The 20,492-nt window shown below is 59.3% G+C and overlaps 1 protein-coding gene across 2 annotated transcripts in view; it reads left to right on the top strand.

Annotated features, from left to right (window-relative positions):
- The first annotated feature begins 1,450 nt into the window (after positions 1–1,450).
- Positions 1,451–20,492, top strand: part of MTCL2 (microtubule crosslinking factor 2) — a 29,673-nt gene continuing 10,631 nt past the window's right edge. The window contains exons 1-8 of one of the 2 annotated variants that reach the window (XM_064730300.1): positions 1,451–1,844; positions 9,820–10,044; positions 11,527–11,685; positions 14,066–14,128; positions 17,171–18,382; positions 19,361–19,480; positions 19,600–19,725; positions 20,187–20,417. In XM_064730300.1, coding sequence (XP_064586370.1) covers positions 1,773–1,844; positions 9,820–10,044; positions 11,527–11,685; positions 14,066–14,128; positions 17,171–18,382; positions 19,361–19,480; positions 19,600–19,725; positions 20,187–20,417 — 2,208 coding nt within the window. In that variant the 5' untranslated portion in view covers positions 1,451–1,772. The remainder of the gene's footprint in view (positions 1,845–9,819; positions 10,045–11,526; positions 11,686–14,065; positions 14,129–17,170; positions 18,383–19,360; positions 19,481–19,599; positions 19,726–20,186; positions 20,418–20,492) is intronic. The other variant, XM_064730299.1, reaches the window with a different exon arrangement.

Here is a 20,492-nt window from a genome sequence, read left to right on the forward strand (position 1 = left end):
AGAGAGGGGTATTGAGCAACGTGCTAATCAGCCCCACGTGGGTTTATTTTGGGCGGATTAAGACCGAGATGTGCTGCGGGTTCTGCCCCTGTGCCAGGCTCGGGTTTGCCCCGGGCAGAAGCAGGCGCTGCCTTGGGGCTGCGCTGCCCAGCATCGGGAACGGAATCTGAGCAGCGAGGGGGTCCCGGGCTCTGTGTGGTGCAGCAGAGCATCGCTTCCCGTGCTGAGGCCACGCGGGAAAGCGCAGAGGAGCATTTTACAAACACAGCCGAGGAGCATTTTTCAAACGGAGCCTCTGGACGCTCCGCAGTGGGCTCGGGGCCGGCTGGTAACGTACGGCAGACGCGGCGGGTGGGTGGGAGCAGACTGGAACAGGCACTCGCTGCTCCAGGCTTCCCCCTGGAGAGGCACTGTGCTCCCGCTGCTCCGGAGGAGGCTGCAGCGGCCCTGGGCAGCGTCAGGGGAGCGGAGGCGGCTCAGGGTGGCCAGGGAGCTCCCACCCACGGGGAACATGGGGGACTTCCAGCTCAGAGGATGCCCTGCAGTGACAGTGGTGCCCCGGGGGACAGTCACACTCAGTGTCCCTCGGGGATCTTCACCTCCGAGACTGCCCCGGAGGAGCTGCGCTTACAGGAACACCCTGGGGACCTCCTTCCCCAGGCCTGTCCTCGGGGACATTTACCCTCGGGGGTGTCCCAGGAGCTGAAATACCCCAGAGTAACCCTCATCCGCAGGGGTACCGCAGCGACCCGCTCTGCAGGGGACACAGGAGGGGACCCTGTCCCCAGGGATGCTCCGCCTGCCTTGTCACGGCTCCCCAAAGAACACGCGTTGCTGAAGACACCCGCGGGGCACCCCTCACCCCGGGGATGCTCTACCCACGGGGATGCCCCATCCACCGGGGCAGGGTGGGCTGGTGCGGCTCCGGGCGGGCGGAGGGGTCGCTGTTGCCGCCAGCACGGCCGCCCCCCGCCTCCCCCCACACACTCCCTCCGCCGCCTTTTGTTCGCCGCCCGCGCTCGTCCCCGCCCGGCGGCGGCGGGCGGAGCCGGGGCCGGGGCCGGGCCGGGGCCGCAGCCGCAGCCGGGGCCGAGCCCAGCGCAGCGCAGCGGGACATGGAGGCCGCGCCGGCAGCACAGCCGGGTCCCCCCGCGCCGCCGCCGCCGCCGCCGCCGCTCCCCGAGAGGAAGAAGAAGCCGCAGCGGGCGCCGTCGCCCGCCCGCCCCAAGGAGGTGCCGGGCTGGTCGCTGGCCAAGAGCCGGCGCGGCGGCGGCGGGGGACACCCGGGCGCGGCCCCGCGGCTGGCGGCGAGCGGCGCGCACCCGCACCCGCACCCGCGGCGCCCGGGCGGCAGCAAGGACGGGCGAGCCGACAAGCGGGGCCCGCCGGGGGCCCGGGCCGGCGGCAAGGGGCCGGCGGGGCGCGGCGCGGTGCGGCCCAAGGGCCGGCGGCACGGAGCCGACACGGCGGCCCCCGCGGCCAGGAGGAGCGGCTCGGGACCGCGCTCGGTGCCCGCCGCGCCCGGGCCGGGCTCGGGGCTGACCGACAGCAGCTCGGAGGTGTCGGACTGCAGCGCCTCGGAGGAGGCGAAGCTGCTGTCGCTGGAGCTGGGGCTGAGCGGCAGCGATGGCGAGTCCCCGGGCAGCGCCCCGCCGCCGCCGCCCTCGGCCGGAGAGGCGTCGCCGCTGCCCGAGGAGCCCTCGGCCGCCTCCGTGGCCAGCAGCCGCCTGCAGCTCAGCACCTCGCTCGCCTTCTCCGACCTCACCGAGGAGATGCTGGACGCCGGCACCGACGGGCTGCTCCGCGAGCTGGAGGACTTGCGCTCCGAGAACGACTATCTCAAGGTGGGCACGGCTCGGGGTGGCATCCCTGTCACAGCTCGGTGTGGCATCCCTGCCACGTCTCTGTGTGCAGTCATATCCCTGTCAAGGCTCGGCGTGGCATCCGTGGCACAGCTCGGTGTGCAGTGGCATCCCTGGTACGGCTCGGTGTGATGTGGCATCCCTGGGCAGTAGTGGTACCGCATGGCATCCCAGGGCACGGGTCAGTCAGGGTCAGCATCCCCTGGCTAAACATCACAGCGTGGTTTAACGTCCCCAGAGCTTTGCCGGGCATCTGAGGGCATGGCTCAGCATGGTGCAGCATCCCTGAGCACAATAGAGCATCCGTGGTTATCACAGCATGGCAGCCCTGTGCACAGGGCAGCATGGCACAGCTTCCCTGGCAATGGCATGGCACAGCATGGCTCAGCATGACACAGCATCCCTGGCAATGGCATGACGTGGCATGGCACTGCATCCCAAGGTGTAGCTCCATGTGGCACAGCATCCTCGGGTCCAGCCTGGTGGAGTTCAGCATCCCAGGGCATGGCTGGGCACAGGGCACAGCTCAGCTCAGCCTGGCATGGCTCAGATGAGCAGCACAGCACAGCATGGCTGGGTGCAGGGCTTGGCATGGCTCAGCCCAGCATGGCATCCCTGAACATGGCAGAGCCAGAGAATGCTGGCCTGCCATGCCGTGGCTGGGCTTAACTTGGCACAGCATAGCATGACTGGATGTAGGGTCTGGCTTGTCTAAGCCTGGCTTGTCTAAGCCTGGCATGGCCATGCTGAACTTAGAGCAGAGCTCAGCTTGGCACAGCATGGCCCAGCTGGGCATGGTCCAGCGTGGTGTGGCACTGCTCAGCTCAGTGTTCCATGGCATGGTTTGGCACAGGGCAGCCTTTGGCACAATGTGGGCAGGTTAGCCAGGCATGACCCAGCTGGGCATGGCTTCCCTGGCACAGCACACTGGGTGCAGAACGACCAAGCCTAGCATGGACCCAGCTTGGCATGGCCAGGCTTGGCACAGCCTGGGCTGGCACAGCTCAGCATGGTATGGATGTGCTCAGCCTGGGACACAGTGTGGCATAACCTGACCCTGTGCAGCTGGGCATGGCCTGGCAGTTGGGCATGGCTCCCTGCTGCTCTCCCTGCTGCTGCTGCCAGACCCTGGGGACATTTTCCAGCTCTCTTCTTCCCATTGGTTCCTGTGCTCCCTGGGGCCATTTTCCAGGTCTGCCTGGTTCATAGGGGCAGACGTGCTGTGAGGGGACAGGGACACTGAGCCATCATCACACACCAGCCTGGTGGGTGCCACGTCCTGGGGTGGCTGCAGGGATTTGGTGCCCTCTGCTCTCCTTCATGGTGGAGCTGTGGCTGAGCTGTTTGGGCAGTCAGCTGCTGGCAAGCTCAGGGCTGGGTACCAGGGCTCCCCAGCTGCTCTTAGGGTGCTGCAGGCTGCAAGTCAGGCCAGCTCTCCTCTGCTGCTGCCCAAGTTTGTGGAAGTGTCAGGATTCCAGCCCGAGGTGGGCACTGGGTGATGCACTGGAAGATGCTCAATCAGGCCCTTTGTCCATCAGCAAAGCCCCAGTGCACGGCTGCTGTCCCAACTCCTGCCAAAATTAGCAGCAACAGCTTAAAGGCTTTGATTTACTGGGGGCTGGAAAAATACAGATGAGGCCCCTGGGCTTCCAAGAACGAGTGCTGCCATTCCTGCTTCCTCCATTGCCACGTGATCTCCTTCCTGGCAAGCTGCAGGCCAGCAGGGAGCGAGTGATTTACCTGCCCTGAGGGCTGGCAGCTGAAACCCCCTGGCCAGGGGCAGTGGGAGAGGGCAGAGCTGCTGGAGGCATGCACCAGGAATGGCCATGGGGATGCTGGCATCATCCCTTCTTTGCCAGGACATGTGCATCCTGCTTATATCCATGTTTCCATGTTGTAGCTCACTTCTGCTAACTCTGGAGCAGGAGGTGGCTGGGGTGCTGCCCTGGCTCCAGCTGGGCAGAAGCCCAGTGCACACACCTCTCATGGTCCAAAAAATGTTGGAAGATTTGCCTAGTTTCTCCAGCAAGGAGCAGAAAACTGGGCTGGGCTGCAGCAGAGTGCTGGCTTGTGCCATCTGTGCTAAAAATTCAGGCATTTCAGGATTAAAAACAAAAATAAAGCCCTAACCCGAGGGATTGGCACTGCCCATCTCGGGTGTGGATGAATCAGACTTATCCCAGGTGACTTATTTCCTAGGACTCACCCAAAAAGCTGCAGATGAATATTTTTGTCACGTATTCATCAGCACCAGTGCGTATTTGGAGCGAGATGAGGATTTTTGGGGGTGGGAGGAAGGGCTTTGGTGACGTTGTGGCACGAGCCAGACGTGTGTGGTGCTACTACACCCGTGTGATGCACGCTGGGCTTGGGAGCTTCCCAGCAGAGCTCCAGCAGTGCCAGCTCACATCCCATCCTCCCTCCGCTGCCATATAAAACCCACTTGTTTAAGCACATTTTACCCATTTCTTTTTGCACCCCACATTTGTGCAAGGCTTTGCTTTCCTCCTCCTGCTCTGGCTGTGCTGGGATCTCCTCTTGCCGCTGCTCTCAGCTCTCTGCACCTGCTGTGACCGCCCTGGAGGGGTTATTCTGAGTGTTTCCCCAAAAAGGGCTGTTTTCAGAGGCAGCCTGGCAGCCTGGGGAGGGAGGGAGGCGGTGGCTCGGTGTCCTTGCCCCAGCTCGCTGTTGCTGAGCTGTGTGATGGAGAGCAGCTCCCAGCCCTGCTCAGCAGGCTGGAAAATGTGAGATGTGATACGGCAGCAGCTGCAGAGGGACAGGCAGACAAAGAGTGGGCACGGGAGGGTTTGGAGCAAGGGGAGGGGATGCCTGCAAAGCCTCTCCCTCTCCTCTCCTCTGCAAAGGAAGGGGTTTAGGCAAGAGCCGTGTAACCCTGGGAGCTGAGTGCCCTTTCCTGCTGCCTGTCCCCCTCCTGCTCCCTCCCTGAGTCATCCCACATCCCCTGGGGCTCACATGCATTTCCCAGCTCTCTGGAGAGACATTTAATGTGGCTGGGTGCCTTGTTTCCCCCAAGGTAGTCATGCCACCAGCCAGGGCTCTCTGAGAGCCCCCACAGGGGTACTGGGGGCTGTGTCTGGGCAGCCTGGTTGGCACTGAGTCCCTGCTCTGCCTGGGAGCCCCAGTAGCCACCTGCAGAGCTGGGGAGCAGAGCTCTGTCAAGCAGCCACCCTGCAAGGGCTTTTGCAGCCTCTTGCCTTTTTGGATGCTGCACAGCATGGGATGGGCTGCAGAGAGCCCCCAGCTGTTTGCCTGGTAATTTATGGGGGCAGGTGTAAAGCTGAGAAATGTTGATTTTTTCCCCTCACTCCCATTACCAAGGGGGAGCTGCCATGCCAGCCAGGGGCAGGGATCAGCACGACATGGATGGCCAGTGCTTGCTGTCAGAGCTGCTGTTAATGCACCCAGAGAAACCCCTGTGTGTGACATGGGTGTGCCTTGCCCATCCTTTCACCCTGCCATGGGCTTGTGGTGTGCTGCCTTTCCTGCATTCCCCTTGCATCTCCCATACCTGAGCACCCTGGGCAGTTTCCTTTAAAAATCCCCTCTGGTTTTTCTTTTTTTTTTTCCCCCTAGCAAATTCAGGCATAATTCCCTGTGCTGCCTGCCGGGCTGCCTGCTCAGAGTTAATTGAAAGCTGCTGCTTTTGTGCTGTAATCTGGGAGGGAGCCGTGCTTGTTGCTCTCCTGCACTGTAATCCCCATCTTTGCACGGGGCCAGCCGCAGGCACAGCCCTGCCAGCACAGCCAGCTCTGCACAAAGGCTCCTCTGCCTCACACCCAGCCTGCTCCCACCCTTCCTCCTCCTCTGCTGAGGTTTGGGGGGAAACTGCAGGGTGTGCCCCCCAAAATGCTGCCCATCCTCCATGGGCAGGCTGCTGCTGCTGGGATGTGCTTGCCAAGGTTGCCACAGCCTGCTGTGACTGTGCTGTATGAGCCTGTTTTGTATCCTGTGCTTTTTTCTGCTCCTTGGAGATAGCAGGTCCTGCTGGGTTGCTCAGTGTGTGCTCCCTCTCTGCTCAGAGCTTGCTGCATTCTTGCAGGAGCCAAAGCCAGCGTGTAACTCCGCTTGGGTAGGAGATCTGAGGGTTTAATTCTGCTTCTGGTGTGGTCTGCACTCTGAGGTGTGCTCTGCCATCTCTGCTGGTCCCTCTCCTGCCCTGTCACTGCTCAGGGTTATCACCCTAAAGCTCAGGCCTGCCTGCCAAGGTTGCCACAATCAGCCAGGCACAGCCAGCTCTGGGTGAGCTGCATGAGGCTGTTGTGTGTCCCTTGCTGTTTTCTGCTCCTTGGAGATAGCAGGTCCTGCTGGGTTGGTTGCACAGTGTGTGCCCCCTCTCTGCTCAGAGCTTGCTGCATCCTTGCAGGAGCCAAAGTCAGGCTTGGGTAGGAGATCTGAAGGTTTAATTCTGCTTCTGGTCTGGCCTGCACTTTGCTCTGTCACCTCCACTGGTCCCTGTCACTGCTCAGGGTCATCACCCCAAAGCTCAGCCCTTCCTGAAAGAGCTGATGTCCTTCAAGTGCATGTGTGGACACAGCTGTTGCCTCCTCCTGCTCTAAAAATGCATGGTTTCTTTTTCCTGAGCTGCAAACAGGCACTTTGCATCCCACCTTTCCGCTCCTTAGCTTCCTTAATAATCTCCCCAGGGAGAGACAGTGTCTCTGAGGTTTGTGCAGAGGAGGATGAAGGTAGGTTGTCTCTTGAGCTCCTCCACTGAGCATAACCTGGCTCCTGTAGCCACGAAATGGGCTGTTTGCTTCTGCAACAATCCCTGGGGCATCCAAATGAGTCTCTCTGGACTGCAGCTTCCCAGCGTTTTTTCCGAGACAGGAGATTTCTAGTGTAAAAAAAATCGTTGAATTTGAACAACCTGTGAAATCTTTGCTGCTGCAGAGATGGGGTGAGCAGGGTGCAGTGCTGGGTGATCCTGGAGGACAAGCAGGGGTGCAGCCCATGGGTGCTGGGAGGCTGTGACTCCCATAGGGATGGGCATTCTGTTGTTTACAGGGTGATGGAGCAGCAGGGCACTCCCCAGGGCATTTGTGGTGGAGAGAAGTCATTTATCTCCTCCTCTGTGCCCACCTGTCACCATGTCACACTTAATTTAACATCATTTACATTCCTCAATGCCACCCCTGAATTTGGGATGTTTCTGTGGGGTTCCTCCCCTCTCCTTGTTCTGCTCTCACCTTAATCCAATTTTTTTTGATTTTTTGCTGGGTTAGGCATCAGTTCCAGAATATGTGCAAAGGGTGAGGCTCTGTGGCCATCACAGACCCCTGAAGCTGTGAGGGGACCCCAGTGCACCCCCATGTGCTGCCTTAGCAGATCAGCTCTGTCCTCCAAGCTCTCTCCCTGGCATTTTTCCACTCTCCAGTCCTAATCCCTTTACTGTGGCTTAGCAGCATGCTTTACCTCCGTGGGGCAAACTGGGGCAGGCTGTGGATGCCTGCTGCATGCACTCAGAGGATTTATCAGGTTGTGGATGTGGGTGAATTCCTGCAGCTGGAGCAAAGACAGGCCCTGCTGTGCTGCAGATCCCCCCAGCCCCACTCCCTGGCTGCATTTCCAGGTTTTGCCCAGGCTGGACTCAGCCTCCCCCTAAAATAACGGTTGCTACAACCCAAAGCATAAACAAGCAGGAGCTCTTAGCAGGGCAAGGCCAGGCTTTCTTCCAGCAAATGCAAGATGTGGTTGGGTTTTTTCCAAGGTCCCTGCTCCCTGCCCTGCTCAGCTGCTGCCTGGGAAAGCCACATGGCAAGTGAGAGCTGGAATGGTGAGCACTGAAGGAGGATTGCAGTTGTATTCAAGCCACGATTCCTTGGTGGTGAAAGGAAGGGTTTTCCCCACCCTCTGCAGTGTGCCTGCTCACCTGCAATCCATAATGCCTTTTTATTTACAAAAGCTCTACAAGGAATAGATGCCACAAATCAGCTCTCCTGGTTTGCTTTATGGGGGTTTTGCTGTGGCCCTGCCAGGGTGAGGAGGTGGCAGTGCTGGTGGGGGATTCCCATCGAGTTTGTCACTCCATGGTGCATCCCAGCCCTTGCAGGAACATGTGGTTTGTTCCTGGGCGGTTTCACACCTGTCCAGGAGGTTTTCTCAGACATGTCTGCAGTGATGCCCCTTCACAGCACAGTCTCTGGCTGTCCCTGAACAGCCTGTCTGTCCCCAGGATCCCCGTGCCCATCTCAGAGCCTCGGGGCTGTTTGTGTTCTGAGACAGAACAGAGGCAGATCTGTTCTCAGGACCCCCTGTGTGGAAGCAGAGCAGCAGAGGGTGGCAGGACCCTGGTGGCCATGGTGCCACCGGGCTCCCAGGCCAGGGGATAATCCGGGATTGTCTAATTGAGGTTCTTTCTTTGTTACAAAGTGTTTAAAGCCAACAGTGAGCGACTGTGACTCGTCCCTGCAGCTGCAGGCCCTTTCCCCAGGCTTGGCTGCTCCTTTCGGGCAGTTCTTGCAGCTGGGGCTTTGTCAGGCAGGGCGAGTGTGGCAGCCACCGTGCCAGCGCCTGGCAGAGCCAGCACAGAGCTGCCATCTCGGGCTCTAGGGCACTGTCACAGCAATGAGGGGACAGTCCTCTGTCCCCTCTGCCCAGCGGGAATCAGGGCTGAGCATCCCCAATCCTGTGCCACAGCCTTTTGTTTCCTCCCTGAGCATGCCACGGTGCAGAGTGGCAGTGTGAGCCACTCTCAAGTGGCAGTGGCATTGGCAGTGTCAGGAGTCTTTAGTGGCAGGGGTTTTGGCAGGACAGCAGATGCTTGATCCCTCCCAGGAGGGATCCCTGGTCCCACTGGGTCTGGTCAAGGAGGACAGCTGGTGTGGTGGGTGGAGTGTTTGCCTGGGGGATTTGGGCTGGCACCATGTTCATGGTGACGTGGACAGAGCTTGGTCAGTCCCTGGGGAGCAGAGGGGACAGTCCTTGAGTATCCCCATGACCACAGTCCTGTTCTGGGTCAGGAGGTGGCACTGGGGACCCCACAGCAGTCGTGTGCCCCATCCCCAGAGGAGGCTCTGGGCCAGTGTTGGTGCCAGCAGGATGTCACCCTTGGCCCTGCTGTGGCACTGATGCAATTGCTCTGTGCCAGAGGCTCTGCTGTGCTGGAGGAGCTCACTGGGAGAGCTGATGAGACTGGGAAGAGGTGGAACAGGGACCCAGCCCAAGGGCTGCTGCTTGGTAGCAAAACAAGAGGCAGCCTCTGGTCCCCAGCACTGGTGGCATCTGGTTCATGTCCCCACATTGCCTCCCCTAAGAGCTGTCCTCGCCTGCCGTCTCCTCCTTCCCTCGCCTGCCTCCCTGACACATCTTTTCCAAACATAACCTAATTTTTTCTCCCTGTGGCTGCTGCCTGAGCTGCTCCTGCAGCTCCTCTCCCTCCCCCACCTTCCTCTTTCTTTTACCACAAAGACTCTCAGGCGCTTTTGTTGGCTGTTCCCCCCCGCGTGACTGGCTCACCCCTGGGTGACGGCATCCAGCTGGCTCTGAGCCTGCTCTGCAAGGACTGGGCTTGGAGACCTGTGAAAATGGCTCATGGATGGAGGGATGGATGGATGGATGGATGGATGGATGATGGATCCATGGATGGATGATGGATGGAGTATGAACGGATAGATAGAGGGATGGAGGAGAGGATGGATGGATGGATAGATGATGAATGATGGAGGGATGGATGGATGGATGGATGGATGGATGGATGGATGGATGGATGGATGGATGGATGGATGGATGGATGGATGATGGATCCATGGATGGATGGATGGATGCATGGATGGATGATGGATGGATAGATAGAGGGATGGAGGGAAGGATGGATGGATGGATGGATGGATGGATGGATGGATGGATGGATGGATGATGGAGAGCCATGGTGGGGAGGTATCACAGGCAAAAAGCAAGCAGAGCAAGCCGCAGGGTCTAACCCACCATCTCCCTGCAGGATGAGATCGAGGAGCTGCGCGCCGAGATGCTGGAGATGCGGGATGTCTACATGGAGGAGGACGTGTACCAGCTGCAGGAGCTGAGGCAGCAGCTGGACCAGGCCAGCAAGACGTGCCGCATCCTGCAGTACCGGCTGCGCAAGGCCGAGCGCCGCAGCCTGCGCGTGGCACAGACCGGCCAGGTGGACGGAGAGCTCATCCACAGCCTCGAGCAGGACGTCAAGGTCAGCCTGGGAGGGCTCCTCCCCACCCAGACACCCCCCACAAGGGGGTTTTGCTGAGTTGTGGGCAGGGGATGTCAGGGCGCAGGGAGCTCTGTGAGGATGTGCAGTTTGTGATGTGCAGTTTGGTTGGAGGCGTTATAATTCCCTGCTAGCGGTGTTGATGTGGGAAGTGGGGAGCAGTGCTTTCAGCTCACAGGTCTGAGGGGGTCCTGGTGGTGGAGAGGGCCAGCACTGCCTGAGAATGTGCCTGAAACTGCCTGAAATATGTGAGGCTCATCCTGGGCAGGCTGGAGCCCAGCCCAGCCCTGTGCCCTGGGGCTGAGCTCCCTTGTCCTGCTCCTGTGGGGATGTGATGGGGCCACCACTGCAGGGACCAGGGCCCTGCAGGCTTGGGAGCTGCTTCTCTCGGCCTTCAGGAAAACCTTGCAGAGCCCCAGGCATGGTGGCACGTGGGGCTGGGGCAGGGACAGGAGGATTTCTGCAGGGTGACGTTGCTTCGCCCTCCAGGAGCCTGGTGAGTGTTTGCTGAGGGCTCTCACCAGCGAGCCTGCTGCCAAGAGGGGGTGCGGTGGCACTCAGAGACAGCTCGGGATGGATGTGCAACAGCTCGAGGACTGACTTTGTTTTTTGAGCAGAAAACAGCCAGTCCTGGAGCCAAGACGTGCCACAAGTGCTGGGCTGTGAACCCTCCTCACTGCCCATCCCTGCTGGGGCCCCAATCCCCTCCCCAAACCACCCATCAGCATCAGCTCCCCCCCAGCTTGGGTGGCTGCTGCCAGAAACACCCCTCCAGCTTCTCCCTTTCTGGGAAAGAAAGCACAGCCCATCCTCGGGGGAGCAGAGCCCAGCCCCATGGCCTGAGATCCTGCAGCAGGGCTTGCTGCTGCCTCCAAAGTGCTCATATCCCAGGCTGTGCAGGAGAGCAGTGGCATTTGGGACAAGTTTTGCTGTCCTGCAAAGGCAGGAGTGAATGTTTTGTGTTATTAAGCTCCCTTTATGCTGGGGACTGCTCCTGTGCAGGGATCTGGAGAGGGGGAGCTCTGGGAGTGATGTAGGCACTCTTCACCCTGGGGCAGCTGCTGCTTTTTCTGTAATGTGATGCAGCAGCTCCTCTTTCTCCTGGCCAGCACAGCTGCTGCCTGCAGTGACAGGCTGCCTGCTCTGCTGCTGCCTACCAGCTCTTCCAGCCTGCTGGGGGCTTCTCCAGCTTTGTGCTATGGGAAAAAGGTGATTAATGTCTCCCAGCATCATGCTAGGGCTGGGGAAGGCAGGATTTGGCCAGGGGATGGGGATGCAGGGCAGCCTTGCAGCTGGTGAAGGAACAAGAGCAGTCACATCAGGGACAGATACAAGGACCAGTATCTCCCCCTGAGGAGTAACTGCCTGGTGATCTCCTCATGAGGACTGTGGGTGCCCAGGAGCTGGAGTCTCAGCCCCCTGCACACTGTGCCCCGTCTGGTGAGAGCCCTGCTGTGTCCCCAGGTGGCCAAGGACGTCTCAGTGCGGCTCCACAATGAGCTGGAGGTGGTGGAGAAGAAGAGGATCCGGCTGGAGGAGGAGAACGAGGAGCTGCGCCAGCGGCTCATCGAGACAGAGCTGGCCAAGCAGGTGGTGCAGAACGAGATGGACAAGCTCAGAGAGGTGAGTGGGGACCAGGAGGTGTCCCCAAGGCTCTGCTCATAGCAGGTGTCCTGGCCCTGCATCATGGGATCCCCCAGCCCTGCCTGAGTCACTGAAACCCAAACCGTGCTACAGATGCTTGTGAAACCCAAGCAGCACCTGCCCTCGGCGTGCTCCATCCCACCCTGCTGGCTCTGCCCCAGCCAGGGGGGGCTCTGGGACTTCCCCACTGCTCTGGGGACACTTTATATGTCCCTGGCCACTTGCTCAGCCCAGCCCCCTGGGCCGTGCCCAATTCCATCTGGGCAAAGCTCCAAATGATGTGTGGGGTCCCTGTCCCTGGCAGAGTGCCTGGTGCTGGCTGCATCCTGCAGGTGCCAGCAGTGTCCCAGTGCTGCTGTGGAGCTGGGTGGCTGCACAATCCCCTCTGTGCCCTGGGCAGTCACAAATGTACCCACATGCACAGGTCCAGGGCACTCCATGTCATGCTCTGTTTGCAGCCAGCTTCTGGCTGGGATCTGTGTCAATCTCAGTGACAGGAAAGGCATCCTGGTGACAGCATGGACTTGAGATCCATTGCAGAGCCCTTGTAACCCACTTCCCTACTGCCCAGGATGCCTTTGGTCCCCGGGGAGCCTCGGGATGGCTCTGGCTGAGCCTCAGGACAGTGTGGAGGAGGAGGCACAGCCAAGGGAAGGCTCTCACTTCCCCACTGTGCTTCCTGCACAGGCAGCTCGGCATCTCTGGGGCCATCCCTGCTAAAAGCCCAGCTCCTGGGAGGCTGCAGGATCCAGCTGCAGCCATCCCCTGTCAGCCATGGCCGTGCTGGTGACACTCAGCAGCATCCCCCACACTGGTGCCTTGCACAGCCCTGCTAACAGCCGTGAAATGGGTTTCCCTGCAGCTGGGAGCTGGGCTGAATAACAAATGGCAGCAGTGGGAGCTGGGCTGGAGCTCTCGCTCGCTGGAAAACAGGCAGGGGAAGTGGTTCTGTGGGGAGCTCTGAGAGGCAGGCACTGCTGAAGGGGCTGGGGTGGGACACAGCCCCTCCTGCAGCTGCCTGAGCCCTGGGGACACTGCTGGCTCAGAGATGGTCCCCAAGCTCAGCATGGCACACCCCCAGGCTAGCAAGGGCGTTGGGGTTACTGGCTGATTGCAGAGTGCTAATTAGGCAAACATGAGACAAAGTGAGCTAAAAGCCCTCCTCCTCCCTGCTGCTGCAGGGCACAGAGCCTGGCAGAGCTTGTTAGCAGCCAGAGCCAGGGACTGTGCAGGGCTGCACTCACCCCTAGGGGCTGATTATCCCTCCCTTCCAAGAGGTTTCTCCCATAATTGGATAATTTTAGGGGATCATTCCCAAAGGCACAGGCATTTTCCCCTCTCCTGTCTCCTAAAGGGGTCAGAAAAAGTGGGATCAATCTGGGTACCCCATGCCAAGCCTGCCACACCAAGCTTGGCTTTGAGGGCACCCCAGGGTGGAGCAGTGACAGCCACATCTGCCCCAGGGTGCTGTGCCTGGGGCTCCTTGGAGCTGCCCTTTGCCTGCTGCAGTCCCCAGCAGAGTGTGGGTGAGGGATGTGATGTGGCACCAGCAGCCCCTGGGAGAGGCTCTGCAGCTCCAGCAGCTCCAGGCATGGTCGTGGCCTTAATAGGAAAGCCTGGAGCCCTGCACCTTGGCACAGGCAGCAGCTTACATTTCACAGCTGCTTTCTCTGGCTGGGGGCCTCAGCACCAGCTTGGAAAGAGGTCCAGGGCAGCTGCATGGATCAGCCAGCACTCATGGGAGGCTCTGTGCATGTTCTTGAGGGTCTTGTCCCAGCTCCCTTCCCCAGATAACTGGCTCTGCTCTGGGCACCTCCATTTTTACCATGTTTTTGCTCTGCCTTATTGCTCTGCCTGCCTTCCCCACCTCCCAGCTGTCCTCACTAGCCTGGACATTGTCCCTTGTGTCCCCTTGTGACCTTGAGAGCAGAGTCAGCATCATGCTGCTGAGGGAGCAGCACATATCCCTTGCTTGGGGAGGTGATGGGGAATGTCATCATCTGCTGCTCCCACACTGGAATGTCCTGAGAGCTGTCCCTTGGCCTGGGGGCTGGATTCCCTGCTGCATGCAGCCCTGACAGGGACAGTGACTCAGCCTCTCCACTCTCCATGGCTCATTTCCTGCTCACTCCTGCTTTTTCACTGCTCCTTTGCCTGCAGGGGGAATTTCTGACCAAACCTCATGATGTGATGCTTGCCAGTCCAGCTGCCTCAAAGCAAAGGGAACACCAGGGCTAGGGTGTACTCCTGGGGTCCAGGAGCACCTGGGAATGTCAGCACCAATGTCCATGCACGCTGAATCTGTCTGTCTGTCACTGCTGGGGTGCAGGGACCTCATAACTCTCTGTTCTTCCTGCAGAACTCCCTGAAGAAGCGGAGCTCTCGCTCCTTGGGCAAGACTGAGAAGAAGCCATCTGTGCAGGTATCAGCACCTGAGCACCCAGGGTATCACCTGAGCACCCAAGGGTACCACCTGAGCACCCAGAGTATCACCTAAGCACCCAGGGCACGCCACAGTGACCCCCTACCCCCCAGCTCATGGTGCCAGCTGGACACTGAGCCCAGACCTGGAGCAAATCCGGGCATGGCAGTGCCATCCCCCCCTTGCAGGGCTTTGCTGCCTCTCAGAGCCCCTGCATAAGGGAGGGATTGATGTGCTGGGCCATCCTCTTTGTCCTCACTCACTCCCTTGTCTCATTTATCAATGGAGCAGCAGTGGCTTTAACCCTTTCCCTGTGTAAGGAGCTGAAGGAGTTTGGCTTTGACATTGCAAAGCTGCTCCTGCTCCTGTGGCTCTTGCAGCCTGTGTGCCTCCAGCTGTGTTTGAGGGTGCCCTGGGAGCTTCACAGGGTCTGGGGGAGCAGAGGGTCCCTGTGGGGATGGCTGGAGGCCACAGCACTCCTGCCCTCTCAGGGGATTTGCCGATGGCAGCAGGATTTCAGCTGTCACTTGCTGTTGAGCTGAGCTGCTGTGACTCACTAATGCTGTTACCAGGGCTTGGAGAGGCAGAGCTGCTGTTGCAGGGATAGAAAGGCAGGAGGAGAAATCCTCTTTCAAAGGCAACAGACCTGAAGGGTTTATTTTGGGGAACAGATCTGCTCCCCCAAAGCTGGGACAGGGAGGCAGACCATGGAAAGACACTCCTGACATGCTGCTGAGTGTCTGCCAGCAGGAGCCCTGAGCAGCCCAAGGGGTTTGGGTGACCTGTGTCCTTCTTGGCACAGGCCCTTCTGTGCAGCCACAGGACAGAGACCCCCAGGTCCTCAAAGACTTTCCCTTCCAGTCCTTATTTATCATCTCCCTTTAACTCCATTCTTCAGAGCCCTTTCTGGCCAGTTGATGGTCCCAGCATCCTTCCCCTCAGTTCCCCAGAGAGCACTTACAGCCAGCTCTGCCCTGAGCTGAGGGAGCTCCTCCATCACCCCTTTCCTGAAGCTGAGCCCCTCATCTGCCTCCTCCTGAGGCAGGAAACAACCCCAGCCCCCTCTGCTTCCCCATGGAACTAAGGCCCTTCATCTTGGGGTCAGAGTGGCCCCAATTCTGCTTGGACCAGTGTTCCAGGAACTCTGGGCTTCCCCAGGTGGGTGCAGATGCCCCTGGATGTGGCCCCCATGGGCTCCCTGTCCCTGCTCAGCTGTGGCTGGTGGCCCTGTGGCACAGATGCTGTGACTCATCTGTGGCTTCCTGGGCCCCTTTCCTGCCTGGCTGTGCTGGCTGAGCTTCAGCACTCCCCAAAAATGGAGCTGGGAGGGGACAAACTCAACACTGAGATCTCCCCAGACCCCAGGAGCACTCCAGGTGGTCTTGGGGACCTGTGTGTGTCTCTTTGCTGGTGCCATAGAGGGACACACTGGGTTGCTGCTTTTTTTTTTTCCCCCTGGAAAAACAGGAACTGAGGTCATGTCTGCCCTGCCCACAGCAGCCCTCCCCTAATCTCCTCACCTAATTAGGGGGGCACAGCTTTAATGCTCCTTAGTGAGGTCGTGTCCCGGTGCACAAGCATGGAAGTGCAGCAGGGTGGTTCCCATGGTCACTGCAGGACATTTAGGGAATAAATGGCACCCCAAACTCATGGGAACCCCCTTTCCATCACCCCTGGCCTTGTTATGAGCAGTGCAGGAAGTCAGCAGAGTAAATACTGCTGTGGGGTTTGGGATGAGCATGGGTGTGGCTGGGGGTGCAGAGCACCCAGAGAAGGGGGCAGCTTGTTTTTTCCAGCAAGAAAGGGGGAAAGGGGGTGAGTTCAGCCAGGCAGAGGGGTACCAGGGCCAGCAGCCACCCAGCCACAGGGCTTGGGCATCTCCAGCACTGCCCAGCTGCAGTGGGTGCAGCGAGGTGAGAGGCACAGTCCAGCCAGTCCCCTCCTGGCAGTGACCACAGCTCAGCTCAGAGCACTCAGGTGACCCCAGGGCACGGGAAGCTGCGAGCTGGACGTCAGGAAATCCTGGTCCTCCATCCAAAAAGCTCCCAGAGCAGAGAAACGGTCTGTCTGGGCAGACAGCCAAGAGCCTAACTGCTGAATAAAAAAAGAACACATGGAGAAACGGTCCTGGGAAGCAGAGGGCCTTGGGAAGGGACTGGTGAGCTGGTGCTGAGGCTTTGCCTGGGTTTTCAGTGCCCTGGCAAGGTGGTGGCAGCAAGGCTGGGGGTTGGGACTTTGAGAGGTTTTCAGCTGCTTCTCTGCCCTGTGATGAGAGTGGAGGCTGAGCAAGAGAAGCAGAGCCCTGATGAGGGCATTTCAGTGGCAGTTTTGGGGAGGAAGCCTTAAAAACCCTGTGGAGTCCTGAGACCTTTCCCTTCCCCTCTGCCCTGTTGTGGATCAGGCTGGACTTGGTCTTTACATCCCTGGTAGTGGCTCAATGTCCTTCTTGGGGCAAGACCCCAAGGTCTCCTCATCCAGGGCATCCTGTCCCATCTCCAGGCTCGCCCTGAAAGTCTCCAGGATGGATCTCAAAGCTTTTCCTCCTCCAGGAGCAGAGCCAGCAGCTTCCCTGGGATGACTGGCATGGGAGGGTGGCTGTGACTGTGTTCACAGGGGTTCTTGGATGAGGGAAGAGACAAGAATCTGATTCTATGTTTCAGAAGGCTGATTTATTATTTTATTATATATATTACATTACAATTATACTAAAAGAATAGAAGAAAAGGTTTCATCAGAAGGCTGGCTAAGAATAGAATAGAAAGGAATGATAACAAAGGTTTGTGGCTCGGCTCTCTGTCCAAGCCAGCTGACTGTGATTGGCCACATGAGACCAATCACAGATGCACCTGTTGCATTCCACAGCAGATAATCAATGTTTACATTTTGTTCCTGAGGCCTCTCAGCTTCTCAGGAGGAAAAATCCTAAGGAAAGGATTTTTCATAAAAGATGTCTGCGACAGGTGGCACATCCCCAGGGCTCTCTGGGAATCACCATGGTTCCTGGGAGCATCTTTCTAACACCCACCCCCTCTGGGTCCCCAGGAGGACAGCGCAGACCTGAAGTGCCAGCTGCATTTTGCCAAGGAGGAGTCAGCCCTGATGTGCAAGAAGCTGACCAAGCTGGCCAAGGAGAACGATGGCATGAAGGAGGAGCTGCTGAAGTACAGGTCCCTTTATGGTGACCTGGACAGCTCCCTGTCTGTGGAGGAGCTGGCTGACTCCCCCCATTCCCGCGAGGCCGAGCTGAAGGTCCACCTCAAGCTGGTGGAGGAGGAAGCCAACATCCTGAGCAGGAGGATAGTGGAGCTGGAGGTGGAGAACCGCGGGCTGCGGGCGGAGATGGACGACATGAAGGGCCAGGGGGACAGGGAGCTGCCGGGGCAGGACGCGCGGTTCCTGGCGGGCGTCTCTGGGGACGCGGGGGACACGGTGGCCGAGCTGCGGCGGCACCTGCAGTTCGTGGAGGAGGAGGCCGAGCTGCTGAGGCGCTCGCTGCTGGAGCTGGAGGACCAGAACAAGCTGCTCCTGAACGAGCTGAGCAAGTACAAGTCGGAGCACGAGCTGGACGTGACGCTCTCGGAGGACAGCTGCTCGGTGGTCAGCGAGCCCTCGCAGGAGGAGCTGGCCACGGCCAAGGTGCAGATCAGCGAGCTCAGCGGCAAGGTGAAGAAGCTGCAGTACGAGAACAGGGTGCTGCTGTCCAACCTGCAGCGCTGCGACCTGGCCTCCTGCCAGAGCACCCGGCCCATGCTGGAGACCGATGCCGAGGCCGGCGACTCGGCGCAGTGCGTGCCCACCGCCGGCTGGAGGGACGGTGTGGGCAGCAGTGAGCCCGACGGGCAGGACAGGGGGCTGGGCACTGGGAAGGTGCCCGATGGCCCTGCCAAACTGCTCAAGCCCAAGGACCTGGAGACCTTGCTGGGCATCCGGGACCAGGCGACGCTGGTCAGCAAAGCGATCGACGTGTTGATTTCAGATGCCAACGGGTTCACTGCGGGGCTGAAGGCTTGCTTGGACAATGAGTGTGCGGGGGTGCTGCTGGGAGAGGCGGTGGGCAGCGGTGGTGACAGCCCCAGCGATGCCAAGCTGATGAACGTGCTGCTGATGAGGCTGGGCGTGCTCCAGCAGGACCTGGGCTGCTTCGTGAGGAAGGTGGACCACCTCACCAGTGGCTTCAAGGAGCACACGGACTCGTTCCCCTTCTCCAGCCCCAGCAGCCACGATGTCACCAAAGAGCATTCCTCTGACTTCCAGGTATGGCTTCTTCCCACATCCCTCACAGCAGCTGCCGCTTTATTTGCCACCACGTTTCCTCCTGCTTTAATGGAGCAAACCCTGATCCCCACTGTAACCTCCCTCCTGCCTCTCCAGAGCAAAATCCAAACTAACACCTCACTGCATGCCAGTGGCACCGGGGACAAGGTAGGACTCTGCTCCAACAGAGTGTGCCCAGGGCAGGAGGCAGTGGGCATCCTGGCACAGGCTGGTTGTGCCAAGGCTGCCCTGCCCATGGCCAGGGGCTCTCAGGTGCAATCCCACCCTAGCAGGGCTGCTCTCCCTGGCTTAGCCCAACATTGTGTCTCAGAAGCTCTTTGCTTATTGGGGATGAGCTGGGTGGGAGGAGAGCAGTCTGCAGCCTCCAAAAGCAGCCCAAATTGCAGGGACCCCACTTGCAGGAATCCTCCATCCCCAGAAACACCCAGGCAGGGTAATTTGGAGAGCAAAGGCTTCAGGGCAAATCTGCATCCAGGGGAGAACACCTTTGGAGCAGTGCAGAGCAGCTCATGCCCTGCTGTCCCACTGTCCTCAGGGGTCCCAGCTCGTGCCAGGGGTGTCAGTGGTGGTTGGGGCTGCAGGCACAAGCCCCTTTCTGGAGCACACTCCCTTGTTCAGAGTCCTATTGTTCTGCATGTGGTCCCCCCAGCCCGAGGTCCCAGTCTCCCCCAGTCACTGCATGGCACCGTAACTGGTGTTTGCACATTTTTTCCCTCTTTCTCTCTTTTTTCCCCTTTCCCCAAACTATCCAGGCCACGTGTCTCCTCATCCTGTGTTTCCTTTTGGTTTCCACATTGTCTCCCGCCATGGTGATGAAGCTCCTTCTCCTCCTCATCCTTTTTGTTGTCTTGTAGTTCTTTACTGTTTCGGAGACCCATTGTTTTGTTTTCTGTTTTGTTTTTTTTTCCCCCTTCCCGCTCTTTTGGTTTGTTCTCATTAACTTGCCCACGCATGCAGCAGCCTGATTTTAGGGACGCCGACCCTTTCCGCATCCCCCACGCCAAGGACACGGACCCCGCCCATGCCCGGAGCTACAAACCCTGCCGGGCTGAGGAGAACGACTCCTACGCCACCGAGGTATGGCACAGCCTGGGAGCCGTGTCCCCTCGGCCACAGGGCTGTGGGACAGGCTTTGGGGAGCTGGGGACAAGGGAAGTGCAGGGCAGCTTTGCCATCCCCTTCTGGGGCTGTTACAGATGAAGGAGCTGCAGCTGGTGCTGTCTGAGGCCAACGAGAGCCTGCGGGGGCTGCAGGAGCAGCTCTCACAGGAGAGGCAGCTGAGGAAGGACGAGGTGGAGAACTTCTCACAGAAGATCTGCCAGGTGAGTAGGGAACAGCCTCTCCCCCTGGGAGACAGCTGTCCTCAACCTATGGCACTGCCACCTCCAGCCTCAGCCCTATGACCCACGTGGGGACTTGGGTGTCACCTGGGAGCACACACAGCATGTCCCATTTTCAAGGCTGAGCACGCTCCTTGCACATGGTGCCATGCAGGGCTTCCCCCATGGCCCTGCTGTCCCCAGCATGCTCCAGAGTGGTGCAGCTCCTCCAGATGGGGATATGGGGCTGGCACCAGGCTCATGTCCCATTTTCAAGGCTGAGCACACTCCTCCCTGCACATGGAGCCATGCAGGGCTTCCCCCATCCCCAGCATGCTCCCAGAGTGGTGAAGCTCCCCCAGATGGGGATATGGGGCTGGCACCAGGCTCAGCCCAGACCCTGGGGGGGAAGCATCACATGGCTGCCACCAGTGCTTGTCCTGGAGCCACTCATCTCTCCATAGTTGAAGGAGGACCACCAGAAAGCACTGCTGCGGCGGGAGTTTGAGCTGCAGAGCCTCAACCTGCAGAGGCGGCTGGAGCAGAAGTTCTGGAGCCAGGAGAAGAACCTGCTGGTGCAGGAGTCCCAGCAGTTCAGGCAGAGCTTCCTCCTGCTCTTCATGAAGCTCAAGTGGTTCCTCAAGCGCTGGCGCCAGGGCAAAGTGGTGCACAGTGAGGGCGAGGACTTTCTGGAGGTACAGTGGGCTGTCATGGAGGGGAGACCACACTGTTGGGTGTGTCCCTCATGCCTCTTTGTCCTGCCCAGGGCT

The sequence above is a fragment of the Zonotrichia leucophrys genome, chromosome 20 (genome assembly GCF_028769735.1).
Source record: "Zonotrichia leucophrys gambelii isolate GWCS_2022_RI chromosome 20, RI_Zleu_2.0, whole genome shotgun sequence".
NCBI classification, from domain to species: domain Eukaryota; kingdom Metazoa; phylum Chordata; class Aves; order Passeriformes; family Passerellidae; genus Zonotrichia; species Zonotrichia leucophrys.